The 22,338-nt window shown below is 41.0% G+C and overlaps 1 protein-coding gene across 2 annotated transcripts in view; it reads left to right on the top strand.

The window, feature by feature from the left end:
* SLC1A3 (solute carrier family 1 member 3) overlaps positions 1-22,338 on the top strand; it is a 79,256-nt gene that overhangs the window by 11,937 nt on the left and 44,981 nt on the right. Inside the window, exon 3 of one of the 2 annotated variants that reach the window (XM_043488511.1) lies at positions 12,261-12,398. In XM_043488511.1, the coding sequence (XP_043344446.1) occupies positions 12,261-12,398 (138 nt within the window). Of the gene's footprint in view, positions 1-12,260; positions 12,399-12,751; positions 12,845-22,338 lie in introns of those variants that run through there. The other variant, XM_043488512.1, reaches the window with a different exon arrangement.

The following is a 22,338-nucleotide window of genomic DNA, read 5'->3' as shown; positions in this document are numbered from 1 at the left end:
GTTATTTCACCTTAGTAAAGTATGTCTATAGAATACATCCTTTAAAGTGAAATTGCTGACACTAAGGATATATGCATGTGTGATTTTGATAAATAGGTTAACTTACACCTCATAGAGGTTGTTGTCATTTACTCTTTCAAATTGTGAGATTTGAAAGTTTGTCCCAATGGGACTGCTGCCACAGGTTAAGATGGGTGGACTTTGTAGTTTATGTGGACTGGCAAGCATGTGACACATAGCAAAGGCATAGGAGGAACTTGGAAAATTTTAAATATATTTTATTTTCGGTTTCTGCTCACAACTATATATGTACATGTGCTGTGCTTAGTCGCTCAGTCATGTCCGACTCTTTGCAACCCTTTGACCTGTAACCTGCCAGGCTCTTCTGTCCATGGGGATTCTCCAGGCAAGAATACTGAAGTGGGTTGCCATGCCCTCCTCCAGGGGATCTTCCCAACCTAGGGATTGAACCCAGGTCTCACACACTGCAGGCAGATTCTTTACCATCTGAGCCACTAGGGAAGCATACATGTATATAGTTATGTAATTATAAAATATACTATATATAGTTATAAAATATAATATATGTTTAAACCAGAAATAAAGGCAACAGATTCTGGTGATTATAGTTACTATTTCTAAAATAAAGACTTTTTTAAAAAAGACAATGGATTGGACATTTAAGAGCTCTGTAGAATTATTTATAAATCACATTACCATTTTGCATAGCCTGTGTTACTGCAATTTGAAGAAGAAAGTCACACCGCATTGAAAGCCACTCTGCTGTCCCTGGGACATTCTGTGCTCACTATGCCATTTTGTTAATATTTATTGAGTCCTACTATGTGTCAGGAACTGTGACACGAGTGGATCATCTGGTGATAAATAAATATTAGTCTCTGTCTTAAAAAAGAAGGAGAAAACCCCAGGTTTTTCAGAACTCCAGGGTTCTTGTGATTCGCTTGGGTCCCAGGGCTGCACGCCATGTGGATTTGAGCCTGCGTCTGTACCCCGCCTGCTGTCAGTCACCCACGGCTGGTTATCTGGGCACCGTTGGTGGAACAAGGCTGGAACAGGTATTTCCCACCTCCAGCGACAGGAAATACCAAAGGACAAAACAATGAGCCAAGCCTTGGCCCAAATCTCTGAAGGATGTGGGAACTGAGGAGGGGGGAGGGTCGAAAGGTTGACTCAACACGGGGCAGCTTCTCACCAGGAAATGCCTGCAAGTTTGGGCTGAAACAAAAGGCCAGGGAGCTGCAGACCCCCCACCCCCCCACCCCCAGCAGGTAAATTCTCCATTTTTGCCTTGGAGTCTTTATAAAAATGAGTTAATGATGCTTTATGTCCAGCAGCTTCCTCAAGCTGACATGAGACCGGCCTTTAACATCTCTAAATGGATTGGCCACAGTCTAACAGATTTCCAAAACAGAAACTTTTATTCAGTCTCTCAACCTGTTGCATACCTGCCATAATAGCTATAATGGCCAAATTGATAAAGTATTTTATGACTTACAAGTTTCGTGTGCATTATCAAGGACTTTAGAATTCATTAGAAGAAACAAGATGAATTCATAAAGAAGCTAAGATAATGCTCAGGACATTTAGCTGAGAATATTACAGTTTAAGAAGATCTTAGATACTGGCTTTCTGATCTAGTTCTCCCACTTTTCAGATTAACGAAGAGGGCAAGGAGAGCAAAGAGATTATGTGACTTGAAGGTAGGAGCTGTGGAAATAGGAAGATCCAAGGCTATAACCCTATTTTGCCAACATCTCTTACTGGCTGTGTAATCCTGGGCAGACAGCTTATTCTTTCTAGGGTTCAGTCCCCTTATCTATACAGTGGTGATTCTAAGTCCTATATGTCTGCTATGATGATTCAGTCATTTAAGTGAAGTGTCTACTTGCATAATTTACTAACAGCATCTGACTTTCAGTCCATGATCTTGCTATTGCATCACACCTGCTGCTCTTCACACTCAAAAAATAAAAATAAAAACAACCTGCCTTGTCAGAGTATTAAAGATTGAGAGCTACCATGCCTAGTTTGTGAATCTAGAAGCCTAAGCGTACGAGAAATCATAGTTCAATCAAGAACCGGTTTCCCAAATCATGAGAGAAACCACGGTTTGGCAGACAGGAGATGTCTCTAAGGGCAGGCTCCTATGTTCACACAGCACAGTAAGGAATCAGATTCACTGTGGAGCTAAGTCATTCTTCTGTTCAGGAAATTGTTCAACAGCAGCTGGAGGCCAGGCCTAGAGACTTTACAGGTCAGACAAACCATTAATCACCCTGTGAAGCTTGCTTGTTGGTGTGGTGGAAACTTATCTTGCTTTTAGCCAATAGATTATGGCAAAGGTGATGGATACCACTCCTGTGATTTTATTACATCACACATTGTTGTTGTTTAGTTGCTAAGTCATGCCTGACTCTTTTTTGACCTCATGGACTGTAGCCCACCAGTGTCCTCTTTCCACGGGATTTCCCAGGCAAGAATACTGGAGTAGGTTGCCTTTTCCTTCTTGAGGGGGTCTTCACAACCCAGGGATCGAACCTGCATCTCCTGGGTCTCCTGCATTGGCAAGTGGATTCTTTACCACTGAGCCACTCGGGAAGCCCACATCATACTTTGGATTGTTGTAAACTTGAGGCAAAGTAGTGCTAGGTTTTTGTTTGTGTGTGTGTTTGGGTTTGGTTCGGTTTCGCTTTGCTACAAAAGTGAAAAGACCGTAGCTGGGAAACAGCAGCATTTGGTACATAAAACCATTGGTGCACTATCAACTTTTGTTGTTACTGTTACGTCCTTGAATCATTTTACAGACAGCATGGTCTTTCTGGCTAAAGACCTACAGGCCAAGCCTTTTCTTGGTAGGAGTTTGAATGAGCTTGACTGGTTTGCAATGTAAATGCTCGAAGAGCTAGTTGGCTCATCTTGGGTGGGCTTTTGGTAGTTTTCTTACAGCTGGCCTCAGAATGTGAGGTCCTCCTCTCAAGATCAATGCTACTGTCACCTTTAAATTCTCTTGACATCTGAGCCTTTAGAGGACATCATCTCTTTCTGAGAATTTTGCACTGTAAGTAATAATTCTAGAAGGCTTTCTACCAACTCTCCAAACAGAGTTTGGAGATAGGACAGGAATCTTAGTAAAACTTTTATTTCAAACTCCAACATCCACCAAAACTTAAGTTGGGTGACTTGATCTAGTTTACTTCTGATTGTGCCTCGTTCTTTTACTTTTAAATATGTTCTGACTTCTTAATGTTTTCAATAATTTTTTCAGATTAGATATGGACCAAATTCTTTAAAAAGGTCTTCAGCTTTTACTTGTGTGTATTTAGCCTTCAAAAGCGAGCTGAGAATGTGTTCTTTCTGAGGCACCAGGGTACACTTTGTGTCTTAGTGTAGAAAGTGAAGTGATATTTAATCTTCCAAAGAAGTATTTGTTATATAGACTCCCTAGGGAGAACAGTGAGCCCCTGAAGGACTCCCTTCTTGTGCTTTACATGTTAAGAGAAAGAGTTGAATATTTTTGAAAATGCATCTTTGTTCATAGCAATTAACTATCTATAGTTAGTTTTCATCCCTGTAAACATTTTTGCTAATGTATTTCCTAGATTCTAGAAATCTTGTTAAAATACCAAAACAGGAGTGCTATAAGCCTACTGGCTGAGAATGAGTGATCTTGATGTTTCCCATGACATCTGTGTATTACATAGTGTCACCAAGATGCCAACTTTGCAAACTTTGCTTTAGGTCTGACCAGTCCTGTTAGGAAGTTCTTCTGGTTTTTATTGTTATTTCTGCAGAGTAATCAATAATAAAGGGTCTGTTCTTTTGCGCTAAAGATCTGGTGGCCAGAAAGGTCTCTATTAATTCTGGGAATATGGATCAATGTGCTTAAGTAAGTGCCCGCTAATGGAACCCAGCTCTGCAGAGGCATTGAGCTGCTTTACCGAAGGGAAACAGGCTCCCCTATCCCTCTCCTGCTAACAAGTCAGAAGGACGGTGGAGAGGGCGCTGAGACATCTATGCATCAGGCTGTGAGAACATGTTTCAGAGAGGGCTTCGTTTCTGTGATCAGAAATCTGAATTGCTTACCCTCCAAAAGCCATCTTTGCATGCAGACCATTTCCTCTTGATTTTGATGTTGATCGCTGGCTAACCTCATCACTCTGGCTTTACCTCTAACTGCCTGTTTCAGCAGAAAGCTGAAAAAAAAATTGTCTTTTGTTTTTTCATGTAACAAATGAATTGAAAACAGCTAGATGTTAACTTCGTTAATTCAATGAAATCTGTCCTCAACTTAAGCTCCATATTTAACCTAATTAGTTAACCTAATTCAAAATAGAATGAAAAGGTAGATAAAATATTGCCCTTAAAGTAGTGTCATGACTATTTTTTTAACACCAAAAACATTTTGTATTGGGGTATAGCCGATTAACAATGTTGTGATAGTTTCAGTTGAACAGCAAAAGTACTCAGCCATATAGACACATGTATCCATTCTCCCCCAAACCCGCCAGTGACATGACTGTTGAGAGGCCCTGAGTACAGCGTAGTGGGTGATGATCTGGGCTGTGAAGTTGGGTGTGAAGTCCAGCTCAGTCACTCAACTGACCTTGAAGAACTTGACCACTCATAAGGTGATCTACCTACACAGGTTTGTGGTTTTGGCAGTTTACCGACCTTGTCGATGACCGGTTCTTCATCTGAAATATAGGTAGTGCTAGTCTTGGTCTCCATGGTATCTGTGCTTGTGAGAACGTGGCATCTTGCACGTGCTAAAGTCTGATATCATTAAGCGAGAGAATCTGAAGTATGTTTCTTTTCATGTCTTTCCTACCTTTGTGTACTGATGGTTTCCAAGGATTAAAATATGTGCCCTGGAAGGAAAAGGCAAGCTACTTTAATGAATAAATTCTATTTAAGTTTAGTTAAATCTATGAAAAAGGACTTGGTGTAACCATTTTAAAAAGTGACTTGATACTAGTAACCATACAGTAGGACCCTCAGCAAGTCAGAGGACCTGTGGAAGGTTCCAAGATGTGCTGGGTACCTCTACAGCATCTTCAGCAGATCAAAGCTTAGTACTCAGTTGCTTCTATGATTTAGAGATGCTTGAAGACCCAGAGGTCAGGTGCATTTGAGAACTGTCTTTAGGCAGGCTAAATGGAAGAGAAAGTATACGGAGCACTCAGAAAGAAGGAGGCTGGATACAGCTGAAGTGGTTATTGAGAGGGGAGTAGAATCAGAGTTGGCAATGGTTGGACTTTGGGGAGTGGGATCAAATGTACCTAATATTTAGAAAGAATAATCCCTTCTTTCATCTATACTAGCTTGTCTCTTGCTCTCAGAACCTGTATCATAAGTAGAGAAGCTATCTTGCCAAGTTTTTTCTAAATTATAATTTAAATTTTCTGAACTAGGCAGGATCCTACCTACCCTTGGAAATATTGTTGTATCAATACATTAGTAAATACATGAATTTATAAATGAACTTTTAAAGTCAAGCTTATTCTTAAAGTGTTGCTTGAAGGATATCTAAAATTCCTACTAGCTTGGTATGGTCAAATTCCAGAAGACCAAAGTGAGTTTCTCATGTTTACTGTGCATATTTTTTGTTATAATTGAATGACCAGTGTTTAAATGCACTTAAACAAAAGTCACAAAACATAATCAATACCAGCGTAAATTTGATTTGGAAGTAAGGTAAAAATTTTAAATATTTATTTATTTATATACTTATAAAGCATTTAAATTAGTAACAACCTTTACATGAACAAGTAGGAAAAAAACATATAACCAGAGGTTTTTATAATTCCTATCTGCTATTAATACTGCTATATCAAATAATGCACAATGAAAATTGAAGTCAAATCCTTTACCCGAAATCAAGTTCCAGGAAGATTAAAGGTTCAATATTTTAAAACCAAGCAAATTATCAAAAAAGGAAAAATGTATTAAAGATTTCTCAAACTTGGGAGGGAAATTAAAGTTTATAACTCTTGAAGAGATCATATAATAAAAAAGATGTGTAGACATCGTTTTATAAAGTAGAATACCTGTATATTTTAAATAATAATATATGGCAAGTAAATTAGGAAAGTAGTTATAGCAAATGTCATTTTAAGTATAGGCAGAGAGTAATTATCTGTACTACATAAAGAATATATACCAGATATACACACACATACATAAACTCTTGAACTGTCAAAAGTTAATAAATGCTTGATGAAAATACAATTAAGGGAATGGTCAAGATCACTAAGTATTAACTAAGTTCAAAAGAAAACAAATATACATACTCTTTTCTCCTCTCATTCAAAAATTTTGCTTCTTTTAAACAATTTTTTATAATGCTCCATTCCTAGAGGTATAGGAAATAAGCCATCTCAATTCACTAATGAATTAAACTGCTGAGCCAACCCATTGAGAAAGCAGATTGATAGCATGAATTGAGGTAGTCATATGCTTTATTTTCTTCCAGTTTTATTGAGATATAATTGACATACAGCACCATATAAGTTTAAGATATACAGTGTGGGAATTCCTTGGCTGCCCAATGGTTAGGACTCTGAGCTTTCACTGCTGAGAGACAGGATTCAGTCTCTGGTCAGGAAACAAAGATCTCACAAGCCACACAGCTTGGACCCATAACCCCCCACAAAGATGTACAAGATAATAATTTGACTTATTGTTGTTCAGTCACTCAGTCGTGTCTGACTCTTTGCAACCCCATGGACTGCAGCACACAAGGCTTCCCTGTCCTTCATAGTCTCTCAAAGTTTGCTCAAACTCATATCCATTGAGTCGGTGATGCCATCCAACTGTCTCATCCTCTGTCGTCCCCCTCTCCTCCTGCCTTCAGTCTTTCTTAGCATCAGGGTCTTTTCTAGTGAGTCAGCTCTTCACATCAGGTGGCCCAAGTATTAGAGCTTCAGCTTCAGCATCAGTACTTCCAGTGAATATTCAGGACTGATTTCCTTTAGGATTGACTGGTTTGATCTCCTTCCATCATGAAATAATTATCACAATAAGTTTGGTGAGCATCCATTATCTTACAGATACAAAAACTGAAGAAATAGAAAAATCTTTTTCCTGTGATAACTCAAGATTTATCCTTTTAACAGTTTTCGTATATAAGTACAGCAGTGTTAATTTATCATGTTGTCCATTACATCTCTAGTATTTCTTTGTCTCATGACTGGAAGTTTGTAGCTTTTGACCACCTTCCTCTAATTCTCCTTCCGCCCACACCCTGCCTCATGTAACCACAATTCTGATCTCATTTTCTATGGGTTTGTTTTTGAAGTGTGATTGACCTGCAACACTATGTTAGTTCCTGGTGTATAACACAGTGATTTAGTATTTCCATACATTTAAAAATGATCCTCATGATAAGCCTAGTTACTATTTGTCATTCTACCAAGACATTATATAATTATTGACTATATTACCCCACACTGTACATTTCATACCCATGACTCATCTATTTTGTAACTGCAAGTTTATACATCTTAATCTCTCCCACCTATTCCCCTCCTCTTCCCACCTGGTAGCCAGATTCTTTAACGCACAGGTTCGCTTTCCCTGAACCACGCTAAGCAAAATATTGCTAGATAAAAACCAGCCTTCTTATATTCATAATGGAGTTTTCCATAAAGTAAAAATTGAGAAACAACAAAGTGCAAACAGAAAAAGAATATTAGATCCATTTTGATACAATCATTAGATCTCTTATCTTGAGGCTTGAAAGTGTTGTTTAAAGTAACAGTATATGGAAAAGTATTGTCTTCATGATTTCAGTATATTTCACTCTGTTTGGGAATATTCTGGGAGGAAACTCACAGAAGCACTAACAGTGGTTGTCTTTCATACTGAAGAGGCAGGAGAATGAAATGTAGTCAGGAACGTGAGCTCTGAGTCCAAAATGCCTGGGTTTAACTCCCAGCTCTGCCACTTCCGTAACTGTTTAAACTCTGATATGGAAGAGCTATTGGAATTGGGCATGTTTTAAGTTCACTGTGATTAAATTTCTCTGTGAGTAAATTGGTGGTAAATTAGTACCTAGGTCCTGGGATTTTTTTGAGGATTAAATATACTAATACAAGCCCAAAGGAAGAAGGAAATGGCAACCCACTCTAGTATTCTTGCCTGGAAAACCCCATGGACAGAGGAACCTGGCAGGCTACAGTCTATGGGGTCTCAAAAGAGTTGGATACTACTTAGTGACTAAATACAGGCAAAGCACTTAACAGCAATGTTTGGCAAATAATAAGACCTCAATAGCATTAGCTATTTGTTGTTTAAATGGCAAAGCAAATAAAGGCAGAGTTTTGCCTGGACTTTTCTACCTTTTCCCAATCAACTTTTCTATCTCAAACCTGTTACTGTTAAAGCAATAAATATTTTTCTGAAGGTCTTGAAAACTGGGTCAGCTGGATTTTCTAGTAAACATAGATTCAGCTCATAATTGGGCTATCATAGATTCAGCTCATGATTGGGATATCACAGTGTGTAATCAAATGGATACTTCATTGTTGCTGGAATCCAAGAATTGAAATTGGAAGTTGCAGTAACAACTGAAATGAACTTTGTGTCTCATTTCATAAGAAGTTAGGATGGCTCAGTTTCCTTAAAGGAAAGCTTGCTTCCTTTGGAAAAACTTGTGTTCACACAGTATTCACTTCCCCAACCTCTAGCCTCTAGACTACTCAGTACTTCTCTATAACTCACATGTTTTAGTAATAGCAGGGCAAGATTTTTGAAAATATTTATAATAATGGAATAAGCACATTTTAGGGGTCAAGGATTAGCAAACACCCTCTTCCAACAACACAAGAGAAGACTCTACAACATAGACATCACCAGATGGTCAACACCAAAATCAGGTTGATTATATTCTTTGCAGCCAATGATGGAGAAGCTCTATACAGTCAGCGAAAACAAGACCAGGAGCTGACTGTGGCTCAGATCATGAACTCCTTATTGCCAAATTCAGACTTAAATTTCCCTACTTAAAGTAGGGAAAACCACTAGACCATTCAGGTATGATCTAAATCAAATCCCTTACGATTATACAGTGGAAGTGAGAAATAGATTTAAGGGACTAGATCTGATAGACAGAGTGCCCGGTGAACTATGGACAGAGGTTCGTGACATTGTACAGGAGACAGGAGACATTGTACAGAAGACCATCCCCAAGAAAAAGAATGCAAAAAGGCAAAATGGCTGTCTGAGGAGGCCTTACAAATAGCTGTGAAGAGAAGCAAAAAGCAAAGGAGAAAAGGAAAGATATACCCATTTGAATTCAGAGTTCCAAAGGATAGCAAGGAGAGATAAGAAAGCCTTCCTTAGTGATCAGTGCAAAGAAATAGAGGAAAACTAGAAAGACTAGAGATCTCTTAAAGAAAATTAGAGATACCAAGAGAACATTTCATGCAAAGATGGGCTCAATAAAGGACAGAAATGGTATGGACCTAACAGAAGCAGAAGATATTAAGAAGAGGTGGCAAGAATACACAGAAGAACTGCACAAAAAAGATCTTCACAACCCAGATAATCACGATGGTGTGATCACTCACCTAGAGCCAGACATTCTGGAATGTGAAGTCAAGTGGGCCTTAGGAAGCATCACTATGAACAAAGCTAGTGGAGGTGATAGAATCCCAGCTGAGCTATTTCAGATCCTCAAAGATGATGCTGTGAAAGTGCTGCACTCAATATGCCAGCAAATTTGGAAAACTCATCAGTGGCCACAGGACTGGAAAAGGTCAGTTTTCATTCCAATCCCAAAGAAAGGCAATGCTAAAGAAAGTTCAAACCATTGCACAATTGCACTCATCTCACACACTAGTCAAGTAATGCTCAAAATTCTCCAAGCCAGGCTTCAGCAATACATGAACCATGAACTTCCAGGTGTTCAGCTGGTTTTAGAAAAGGCAGAGGAACCAGAGATCAAATTGCCAGCATCCATTGGATGATCGAAAAAGCAAGAGAGTTCCAGAAAAACATTTATTTCTGCTTTATTGACTGTGCCAAAGCCTTTGACTGTGTGGATCACAATAAACTGGAAAATTCTGAAAGAGATGAGAATCCCAGACCATCTGACCTGCCTCTTGAGAAATCTGTATGCAAGTCAGGAAGCAACAGTCAGAACTGGACATGGAGCAACAGATTGGTTCCAAATAGGAAAAGGAGTATGTTAAGGCTGTATATTGTCACCCTGCTTATTTAACTTATATGCAGAGCGCATCATGAGAAACGCTGGGCTGGAGGAAGCACAAGCTGGAATCAAGATTGCTGGGAGAAATATCAATAACCTCAGATATGCAGATGACACCACCCTCATGGCAGAAAGTGAAGAAGAACTAAAGAGCCTCTTGATGAAAGTGAAAAATGAGAGTGAAAAAGTTGGCTTAAAACTCAACAGTCACAAAACTAAGATCATGGCATCCGGTCCCATCACTTCATGGCAAATAGATGGCAAAACAGTGGAAACAGTGGCTGACTTTATTTTTTTGGACTCCAAAATCACTGCAGATGGTGACTGCAGCCACGAAATTAAAAGATGCTTGCTCCTTGGAAGAAAAGCTATGACTAACCTAGACAGCATGTTAAAAAGCAGAGACATTACTTTGCCAACAAAGGTCCGTCTAGTCAAGGCTATGGTTTTTCCAGTGGTCATGTATAAATGTGAGAGTTGGACTATAAAGAAAGCTGAGTACTGACTAATGCTTTTGAACTGTGGTGTTGGAGAAGACTCTTGAGAGTCCCTTGGACTGCAAGGAGATCCAATCAGTCCATCCTAGAGGAGATCAGTCCTAAGTGGTCATTGGAAGGATTGATGTTGAGGCTGAAACTCCAATCCTTTGGCCATCTGATGCAGAGAGCTGACTCATTTGAAAAGACCCTGATGCTGGGAAAGATTGAGGGCAGGAGGAGAAGGGGATGACAGAGGATGAGATGGTTGGATCGCATCACCGACTCAATGGAGATGAGTTTGAGTAAACTCCAGAAGTTGGTGATGGACAGGGAGGCCTGGCGTGATGTGGTCACAAAATCCAACACGACTGAGCGACTGAACTGAACTGAGGGGTCAAGGAAAGTTAATTAGGGAAAGGGGAGAGGGAGTAAATTTATTCATTACATTTGTTAATTTCTAAACATTTCCAAAGGTATCATGCATAATTTGATTTCCACATAAAGTTATTAAATATTTTAAAATTCTATTTATTTATTTTTTGCTTCACTGGGTCTTCATTGCTTGGCTTGACTTTCTCTAGTTGTGGCAAGCAGGGGTTGCTCTCTAGTTGCAATGTGCGTACTTCTCATTGCAGAGCACAGGCTCTTGGGTGTGCGGGCTTCAGTAGTTGCATCTCATGGACCTTAAAGCGTGGGCTCAGTAGGTGTGGTATACAGGCTTAGCTGCCCCTCAGCATGTGGAATCTTCCTGGACCAAGGATTGAACCCATGTCCCCTGCATTGGCAGACAGATTCTTAACCACCGGAGCACCACAGAGTACTTCATTTTGATATTTTTTAAAGTTCCAGGAGCAGAATCAAATTAAGGGAAAAATTGCTTTCTCTCTCCCCTACTATCCCCTAAGTTTTTCAGGGAAGATTTTTGGGAAAAGTCTCTGGTAATTTTGAAATCTTCTCTTGCCAGCAACTACAGGATAGTTGCCAAAGCAATATCAGGATCACGTAGACAGAAAGTGTGGTATGTAGATAGGGGGATGATGAAAATGGATTCACAGTGTGAGCAAGAGGAGTTTTTTTTTTAATTGTAAAAAATAAAATTACACTACCCTGTATAAGTGGTTATGTCAGCAGTTCTAACATCTGTTGTTACTAAGGAACTTGACTATAATAAGCCTTTCCCCCCTATATTGCCTTATGTATGGGTACATGCTTTGTTTCCTAGATATGCCCCAGTCTTTATAACTTTGTCCTGGGCCGTGTCAAAATTGGTTGCAAGTAAGACAAAGAAATTTTTCATTGGCTAAGACCAGGAACATTTTTTTCTCTAACTTCTATTTGAAGCCCTGAATTCCACCAGACCCTTTGAGATTATGGTTGAAAAGACAGGCAACATCCCTTGCAGGAAAACAGCACAAATATTTGCTGCTTAAATAAATTGATTCTTGTTAGACAGGCATGATCACCAGCCAAATTCTTGCATATTTTTGTAGGCTTGTTACAGTTTCAATAAAAGACTCAACTTTTTTTCCTCGTTTTTCTTTTTCCTTCAGGTACAATCCTTGGATTTACCCTCCGACCATACAGAATGAGCTACCGGGAAGTCAAGTACTTCTCTTTTCCTGGGGAGCTACTGATGAGGATGCTACAGATGCTGGTGTTACCCCTCATCATCTCCAGTCTTGTCACAGGTACCCTATGCAGTTTTGTTTTGTTTTTTCATGTGTGCTTATTGCCAAAGATCGCTTAGAAAAACAAACGCTTTAGGTTTCTGCTGGATGCATGCTCTGTTCTAGAAAATAAAAGTCCCTTCAAAATGATGGAAAGGAGGCTTCAGTAATGCATGAATGATTATAACTCTCGTATTTTACCAATCACAAGAGGAAACGGATTTGAACCGCCACGTAATCTGGTCTGCCTCGCTACGAAAGAGGCACCGTGCTAGACACTACACCACCAGCCTTCTCTGCCCACAGTGATGTAGTTGACAACAGCGTACAACAGGTCTGTTTTCTCACCCTCTTATCCCACCCAGATAACATCTGGTTGGACAGCCTATTAGCTATTGATGCAAGAATGCTTGTTCTCAGAGCCACCACGACTTGAGCGGGAGCCTTCTTGGAAGCCTCATCAAGAGGTAATGCCCACGACACACTCACCAATTCTACTGCCACCAACACTGTATCTTTTCCTGGTGAACCCGCATGACTTCTCCATTGTCCCCCACCCCCGTTGCCTTTTACGCTGGTGGGAGAATGGGGAGGGGGTGGGAGATTTCCCCATCCAGACACTTTTGGCAGTTGACACTTGGATTGTCGAGGCGTGGAAGCTTGGCAGGCTAGGATTCTTATTCTCTATGAACGCGAAATAACGATTTACGCCCGCATGGGAAACGGTTTAAGAGTACATGTGATTGGTGAATACGAACAGAGCCAAAAGTTTCAGAAAAATGTTGCTGTACGTTCCTCCCTGCCCACTGTTCTCTTTCCCCGCAGCACATCTCTGACTTGGAGAAGGAATATCCGTAGACACTACCCCCAGCAGGATGGTTTCTGGGTTTGTAGCTCAAGCCCAGACCTCAGGTATTACTAGCCCTGTTTTCTTTTCCGTCCTTGGCTTACTGTCCACCCTTAGGCAGATCATTCTGTGAGCTGGCTCTCAGCATCTTTTCACCTCCCAGGAGTTCGTAAGGATGTTTATAATCTCCTTTCAAGATCTCTGTGTAAAAAGAACTTCATAGAACAACTCAAAAGTCTTGAAGCAAGATTCTGACTGCTTCATGCCCTGGAGGGCTGGCCATTACTTGGAACAGAAACTACGTCAGTTTCTTTTTTTTTTCCTCAATGCCTTGCAAATCTCTGCTGGCTTCTGCTTGCCCAGGTCTTCAAACAAGTGATTGCATGTACATAAAGCTCCCATTGGAGGACGAGTTGCCCATAAAACAGTCATTTAGACAGGATGATTTGGGACACTTGTTTTTGAAACTGGCCTGGCCCATTCCTGACCAGAGGTAATCACAGCCGGCCACGATTCTTACCAGAGAAGCTACATTCATACTGAGGTGAGGGCACGTCCTTATTATGCATTTGCTGCCATTTTTCTGAGAAGCAAGTTCTTGGAGCAAGCAGTCAGAGGACAGAACTCACATCTGCCATTTTGTTTAGTGGAACAGGGAGTCCCTTCCCACCACCCTATGGCTGGAGTCTGAATTGAGTACCTGCAGTTTTCCTGGATGCAAATTGGGGGTCCTGTGTTCCTTTATGCTCTCTCTTCAATGGTGAGGCCAGTGTTTAGAGGCTTCTGCTTTCTGGTAATTGTGCTTTTTAAAAAAAAAAAAAAACAAAAAACCACTGTGTTACCCTTTATAAAGAGGAAAGCCCTTGTTCAGTACAACTAGAGAAAATATTAGTTCCCTTTAGCAATCCTAGTTAACAGTTACTTTGGAGTAGAACTCCGGAGTGTTTTCTTATACTTAATACATCAACTTTGTTGCTGGAATAAGAGCTTTGGTTGAGTAGTTTTTCAGGGAAAAAAAAAAAAAACCAGCAACACTATGAGGCAGTCCCTCTGCTTGGTTTAAAAGAAACTGTGTGTCAACTTTGGAGAAATTATCAACATTTATGATATATGTGTTAAAGAGAAAGGAATTTTAAACTGTGAACAACCAGTATAAAATGAACCTTTAAAAGGTAACCTAATTGCAAGTTGGGAATGCCACCACTTGGGACCATTAAAAGAGTCTCAGTTCTTTTCTAGGATTGTTAAGGCAAGGGACATAATTAAGTTTGCTAAAGATCTTTTCAAGGTGTTAGTCTCAAAGGAATAATTTCTAAGCTACATGATAATTTAGACACTTATGATCAAATGGAGTGAATGATAGATTCAATAAGAATTTCTTTCATGATTTGAAGTGCAGTGATTCTAAACCAAAGCAGGATGTGATCCAGTGTAAATAAGGAGGTCCCCTTTGGGGACTTTTGCAAATTACACGTACACAAGAGGATCTCTGTGTGTGTTGGGAAGCATTACTGGAAAATGTATTGGGAGAGGACAAAGTAAGGGCCCAATATTTTAGAATGGAAAAGCAAGCTCAAATGACTCCAGTGGCCAAGCAGGTGAGGGATCTTTATATATGAAGTTGCGCTTTCAGGCTCCTTTTTGTTTTCCTACTTGATAAGAGTCGTGGATACAGGGAAATATTTCCCTTCAATGGGAGAGGTAGCAGGGATGAGTGTGACGATAAATGGAAAGTGACCCCCTGCAGAGCAGTGTAGACAAAGGGAGGAAAGGATGTGATTATGACCTGAAAACTGTCAACTCCATCCAATTGTTGCCATGTGTCAATAAGGGCCAAATCTTCCAATTTTTCAAAAGAATCCAGAAATCCAATACTTGATAAGAACCTAGATTTTTTAAAAAATTTTATTTATTTTTGGCTGTGCTGGGTCTTTATTGCTGGGCACAGACTTTCTTTAGTTGAAGTGAGCAGGCTTCTCGTTGCAATGGCTTCTCTTGTTGCAAAGCACAGGCTCTAGAGCATGGGCTGAGTAGCTGTGGACACAGGCTTAGTTGCTCCACAGCATGTGGGATCTTCTTGGACCAGGGATTGAACCCATGTCTCTTGCATGGACAGGCAGATTCTTAACCACTGGACCACCAGGGAAGTTCAGAACCTAGATTTTTTTAAACGTTGACATAGGTAACAGAACAAAATGGTACAAGCCAAGCAAAGCACATCTGCAGGCTCAGTCCAACACTTGGGCCACCAAATACTGGAACTCAGGTTTCGGTGTCAGTGCTATTAATTATAACAAATGCACTGATAGACTTGTGCACGCATCAGCCTATCGCCGGGTTTCATATGTTGCCTTATTCCACTTGGCAGTTCCATGTCAAAGCTTAACTTAACATGGAATCAGCTACTGAACACCACATTTATTGTCTGCTAAACAAGCAACTGTTGGAAAATCTCTCCATCTTCTGTGTTATAAACATGTTGTGTCCTGGCCATGCTGGCCTTTTCGGCACCCATCAGGAACACGAGAACTCAGCACTCTTTTAAATTCAAAAGTCCCAGGGCCTGTGCAGGCATAACTTGGAATGCATGAAACCCTTACTGCATTGCCTGCATTTGCCATTTTGTTTTAGAAGGTTCTGTGTGTTGTTTTTTGTTTAATTAATTAATTAATATATTTTAGGCTGTGCTGGGTCATCGTTGCTGTACCAGCTTTTCTCTAGTTGTGGAGAAAACTTGGGTGCAGAGTGCAGGTTTCTCATTGTTGATGGTTCTCTTGTGGAGAATGGGCTCTAGGGTGCATGAGCTTCAGTAGTTTTGGCAGGTGGGCTCAGCAGCTGCAGTCCCTGGGCCCTGGAGCACAGGCTCATTGGCTGTGTCTCGCTGGCTCTCGAGTGCGCGGGCTTCGGTGGTTGTGGTACACAGGCTCTAGAACACTGAGTTGGTAGTTATGGCGCACGGACTTAGTTGCTCCACATCATGTGGGATCTTCCCGGAGCAGGGATCTAACCTGCAACTCCTGCACTGGCAGGCAGATTCTTGACCAATGAGCCATCAGGGAAGCCTGGTCCTGTATGTTTTTAATTCCGTTTAAACTCTGAGAAATTTAAGTTAGATTTTCACACTTGGAACATCTCTCTTGGTGAATTGTGGCACTAGAGACCCTGTAAGCCATGTTCTCCTTTTCTCAAAGTTGAAATTTCAATCCTTCCTAACATCCTTGGTATGTATTAGCATTCCAGAAGCTGCCAGAGAGAAGCCAGGAGAAAGCCTAACGGCTAGATTTGTACTCAAGTACCTATTTTTTTGAACAAAAGGAATACATCTGTGCCAACATACCACACAATAAAATGGGGAGCTGGCACCAATTTCTATTGATTTGGTCAAGATAGGCAACCAGACTAGATATTTCATGCCAGAAATATGAGTTGGTTTGACTGATTTAACCCTGATTAAATTCACTAGATAATAGTTAGACTCCATTTCAGGTTGCTCAGACATAGCTGCCACCTCACCTCCTCCTTACTTTGGAATCTTTTCAGAAAACTAGTCTTTCTTTTCTCATTCTGAGTGTGCATTCCTTCTCAATCTCTTACCCTGCAAGAAATCATCTGTGTCTCCAGTTTTCTGGAAGGGGAAAGCATCTCTCTTGACAAACAATCTTCCAAATCTGTAGACCCGTGAATTCAGTGGAATATGGCACTTCAGAATAGGTGACGGCAACAAGCTCCACTCAGCAAAGGGCTCCCTTACCTGAGAAAACAGAAGTAGAGACAGTGAATGGTGAACCTCAAAATATGGCCCCTTAGTGTCAAAGAAAAGACAGCTACAATAAGAATGACCTAAAGTTTTATCTTTTCATTTAACACAAGAGAGCAAGCAATAAGCTAGACAATTCTTGGTTCTTGGACATATGAAGGTTTTGAGAAGGTCTTGCAAAAATGAAAGCCAAAACACTTAAGAAAAATTTACTATTTTAAATGATACATTGTCGTGGCTGAGGGGTATCTCTGAGGCCTTGATGAAATACTCCAGGTGCTTATGTACAAGAAAAGGGACAATAGATTTCTTTCCTTTTTTCCCCTACACATACATTTCATTGAAGAAGGAAATATATCTATCTCTGGTGGAGAGGAGTGTCTTTGAGCCTCCTTTTCATTCTCTGTAAAATGAATTCATTCATGGTACCTGTGTTGTGGGTCTGTTCTGAGGATTTATACTTGGCACACAGTTCAGTTCAGTTCAGCCCAGTCATGTCCGACTCTTTGCGAACCCATGGACTGCAGCACGCCAGGCTTCCCTGTTCATCACTAACTCCCAGAGTCTACCCAAACTCATGTCCATTGAGCCAATGATGCCATCCAGCCATCTCATCCTCTGTCATCCCCTTCTCCTGCCCTCAATCTTTCCCAGCATCAGGGTCTCTTCAAATGAGTCAGCTCTTTGCATCAGGTGGCCCAAGGATTGAAGTTTCAGCTTCAACTTCAGTCCTTCCATTGAATATTCAGGACTGATTTCCTTCAGGATGGACTGGTTGGATTTCCTTGCAGTCCAAGGGATTCTCAAGAGTCTTCTACAACAACACAGTTCAAAAGCATTAATTCTTTGGTGTTCAGCTTTCTTTATAGTCCAACTCTCACATCCATACATGACTACTGGAAAAACCATAGTCTTGACTAGACAGACCTTTGTTGGCAAAGTAATGTCTCTCCTTTTTAATCTGCTGTCTAGGTTGTACGTGCTCAGTTACTGGTAGCTACTGGAGGTAAGGATAGCAGTAGTAAGAGCTGTCCTGGTCCACACGGTATGAAGTGAAAATTCTAGAACAAGAAGAGAGAACTTCAGCTCAGGGGCATGTAACTAAGCCTCCAGAGTCCTTAACATTTTATTTGTCTGTGGTCTTCACAGTGATCGTTTTCCTATTAAAGGTTGATTAAAGAAACCATGAAGTTAATCGAGTAGCAACTGGGAGCCAGGGAGAATTCCTTCCTCTCCACTGGAAGTGATTGGTTTCTGCCCTGCAGGGTGGGACGGGATGATCTTATCACTGCTGCATCATTCTAAGTATTATCGTTGGTTATGCAACTGCCCAGTCCTTACCAAGCAACGAGGCCCCAGTGTGCGACACCCTGGAATCCACAGGGCAGCAAAGTCCACTTGCTGCTTAAATGCCACAAGCGGAGCCTTCCTGGCTAATCAAAACTTGGACAAGTGGAGTCTGTCTCGACACAATGCTTGGCAGCCTAGAAACAAGCCACCCAGAAAGCAACTTCGGCCCAGTTCATTTGAAGCCAGCAGGTTGGCCCCGCTTCATTTTCTCTCTAGATCTGTTGACAAACATGGGGAGGGAGGCTGAATTACATCCACAGAAACAGAGAGATTGTAAGATATAATAGGAAGACGCACCTGAGGGCTGAAGAGATCACCTGGCTTTTTTTTTGCATCCTGTAGAAAGGAAATCTGGGAAACCAAATGCTCTTTATTTATTTTTAGTGGATTTGGGTTTTGTTACAAGGTAGAAAAAATTATTTAAGTCTAGCTGTCCCAGAAAATATCTACCTTTCCATCACAAATAATTTCATTCCATAAGCACTTGAATGTTTTTGGTTTTTTTTTTAATGTACCAGCCACTTTTCTAGGACGTGAGGATGACGCAGAACTTACTTGGCAGTCCAGTGGTTAAGACTCTTGGCTTCCACTGCAAGGGGTACAGGTTCGATCCCTGGTCACAGAAGTAGGATCCTGAATGCTTTGAGGCACAGCCAAAAAAAAAATTTTTTTTTAATGAGGAAGACAAAACCCCTGACTTCAGGAGTTCAGAGCCTGGTGGGAGATAGACTTGCAGTGGCCACGTCGTGGACGGGAACAGTGACCCAGGGAGGAAGAGCCCCGTGAGGGACAAAGTAGGGACTGAGTAACCCCAGGCCAGCTGTACTCCCCAGTTTTCAGGCTCCCTAGTCAGGAAGCAACTCTACTAGCAGAGAAGAAGCTGTTTAGGTTGTTCTCCTTACACTTGGCGCACCATTAAATGCTGCAAGAGCCAGAGGTTGGGCCCTGGGCAGCTCCCAGCAAAAGTAACCCTGGGTTGTGTGGCCTCACAGAGGGAAGAGGCACCTTACAGGGTTTCAGCCACAGAAACTCCCTCTGGGAGCAGAGCCTCTGAGCTCTCAGTGGGGGACTCAGGAGATTAGGTCCCTCTGAGCTGGGAAGGCAGGGAGAGGTAGTGATGTGCATTCCATGCCCGGAGTGGGAGCCCCCTCCCCGGCACCCCAGAAGGCGGCCAGCAGCCACTGCCTGAAAGTTTTGTGCTTCCCTGTCCAAACTTAAGTTGAACTTGTCTCCTGTGAGGTCCATGGAGAAATAGAGGATGACAGTTCGGCCGGTGTCAGGAAAGCACTTGAGCACAGCCTAGAATTTTTCTGCCAGTTCTTCTCAGGTGCCCAGGCCTCCTAGGCCCTTCCCAACCTGGTTGCCTTCCACATCCCCTTGTGTTCCCAGAGCTGAACCCAGCATGACCAAGTAGGGGCAGTCACCAGGACCCAGACCTCTGCTCTTAGCAACTGGGGTTGGGTCAGCTGTCATCAGCTGCCAACAGACCCTGGCTCAGAGGGGTTCAGCCAATGGTCACCTAACCCCTCAGAAATAAAGTTTGTGGAGAAGTTTTTGTGGTAAAAATCAAACAGTTCTTGAAAGATCAGAAGCCCCAGGCTCAAGGCTTTCCTAGAAAGCTTAGGCTTCTATGACTTGGGAATTCTTATCTGTGAGATTTCAGCAGCTTTAAGGTAGGTAGCCTACAGTTTTGATCAGTTCCGGCTAGTAAGATATTTTTGAAAGTTTCTTTAATAAAATTAAAAAAAAAAGATTTAAAACTTTTTTTAAAGTTAAATTATTGTCTAAGAAAAAAAGATCCCCAAGCTCCCATCCCCCTACCCCTCCCACCACCCCCACCCCCCACTTATGTTACCAATCTGGCAATTTCTTTCAAACCAGTCTGAAACTGCAGGTCTGTGGGCGGTGCTGAAAACATATGCTTTTATTCTGCTGATATGATAATGGTTTTCAGTAGAGCAAAGATGAATCCTGACTGGAGATTTGTGCTTAAGGACACACACAGACACCCAGTTTATTGACTTTGATTTGAATGGACTTCTGCTAGGAAAACTGCTTACCTTGAAAGTGACTGGGAAAACTGCCTTCCATTATAAAAGATTTCTGCATGTCCCATAAAGCCAAGTAAAAAGGTGCTGGAGTATCTGCCAGCAAAAAGAGACAGAGAGAAAGAGAGAAGGTTCTATAGCTGGATAAGGCTTTCTGTGACAATGTCATGAATTGTATGTCTTCAGGGGATCGTACCCCTTCTTCTCTTTGTTCAGTGTTTAGTGGATATTTCATGATAAGCAGAAAGAAGGCTTTTGGGGGTGATGATATTTTCTGCTGCAGGATGGATCTGCTGGAATGATCCAACCAATTTTGAGCCTGTGTAGAATCTAGCTTCCCAAGTCTTATATTTGTGCAAATTTGTTTCTCTAGGCAAGATAAACTTCTTTTGAGCTTCTTCATGGAAGAGCTTTACAAAAATTCCAGATCCTCAGGCTGGAAGCCAGTTTACTACCCATGATTGCAGCCTGTTTTGCTAACCCAGCAACATCTACATTTTCAGTTAATACTGCTTTCAGATGTCCATTTCCTGGACTCCCATGTATGGGGAAATAGGTTTTGCATCTTTGTGTTTAATTTGTTAAACAATTACTTGAGTTTTCATCTGAGTTTTTCTCAGAGGGAAGAAACTTCCCCTAAATTACCAAGGGGGTTTCCTCTCACAGGGCACTGGATGAAGGGAGGCCACTGTCTGAGCTCTGTGATGCTGGGGGCAAGTAAACAAGTCAGAAGAAGCTCTTGGCTAGCCATTTAGAAAGAGTTTTAGAAGGAAGAGCAAGGTGGCAAGATGATTGTAGACTTCCTAGATTCAGCCTGTTGAAATGACATTTATATTACCAGGACTTGTCAGTGCGGTTGAAGGAAAATATAAATATATACATACCCAAAATCTTGTCTCATCTGCAGTACCCCTAGATCCCCTCCCCCACCTATACTCCGTCTCACCATTGGATTATTTTGAAGCAAATACCAGATTCTTCGTTATGTTTCTAAAACATAGAAAGAACACACAAGAACACACAAAGAACACACAAGACAGGAATGATATTTTAGGATAATTGTAACTTGTTTCATGTTTCTGTAATGTCCTACCCCGCCATTCCCGCACACACACACACCAAGAGCTGTCCGTCACTTTAAAAAAGTGTTGCCCACCAAGTTCTTTCCTTTTGTGGTACAAACTTCTCTACTATTCCTTTACAGTAATTACCAAAATCTGCTTCCGGAGAGCATGATACATCTCTAGTAGAAGATAATGCAATAAAATGTTGATGCTATGAAATTTGGGGACACGATTTTTCATTGTAGCACAATACACGTATGTGTGTGCACACATAACTTTGTGTGTTTTTTCCAAAGTTCTTCCAACTCTGAAAAGTACTGTCTTTTGGCAGTCTGACTGTTGCCTCTACTCTTTGTAATTTACAACTTTTCCAGAATTTCTTTCTGTACTTTATGGTATCTCACATAGATTATTTCTAGTTAAGCTATAATTTGAACACATTGTTCTCAAAGGAATTTGTGCTAAGAGCTGAAGTTTCAGTTATTTTAGAACTAACTTTCCTAAAGAAAATCGCAACATTTTCCTGAGTTGGTGCATGCCATAAAATCCTTCAAATCGGTGTACCTTACCTATGCGCTAAGTATTTTGGAGTTTGGGAAAGAATGAATACATGTGTATGTATGAATGAATATGTGTATGGCTGAGCTGCTTTGCTGTGTATCTGAAACTATCACAACATTATTAATTGGCTATCCTCCAATATAAAATAAAAAGGTTTTTTCAAAAAAAAGATGGAAACATTAGTAGCTTCTATACTAGAATCTTGTTAACTTTTATACTAGAATCTTGCCTTCTTTTTTTATTTTAGAATAGAATTTGGTAGTCTTATCTTGGGACCTAGGCTTAATGACGTATCTGAAAGCATTCCTTTGGCATACTTAGGCGTAAAGCCAGA

Source organism: Cervus canadensis, chromosome 16, assembly GCF_019320065.1.
Source record: "Cervus canadensis isolate Bull #8, Minnesota chromosome 16, ASM1932006v1, whole genome shotgun sequence".
In the NCBI taxonomy this organism is placed as follows: domain Eukaryota; kingdom Metazoa; phylum Chordata; class Mammalia; order Artiodactyla; family Cervidae; genus Cervus; species Cervus canadensis.
The sequence above is the reverse complement of the archived record's forward strand: the minus strand, read 5'-3'. Positions and strand labels throughout refer to the sequence as shown.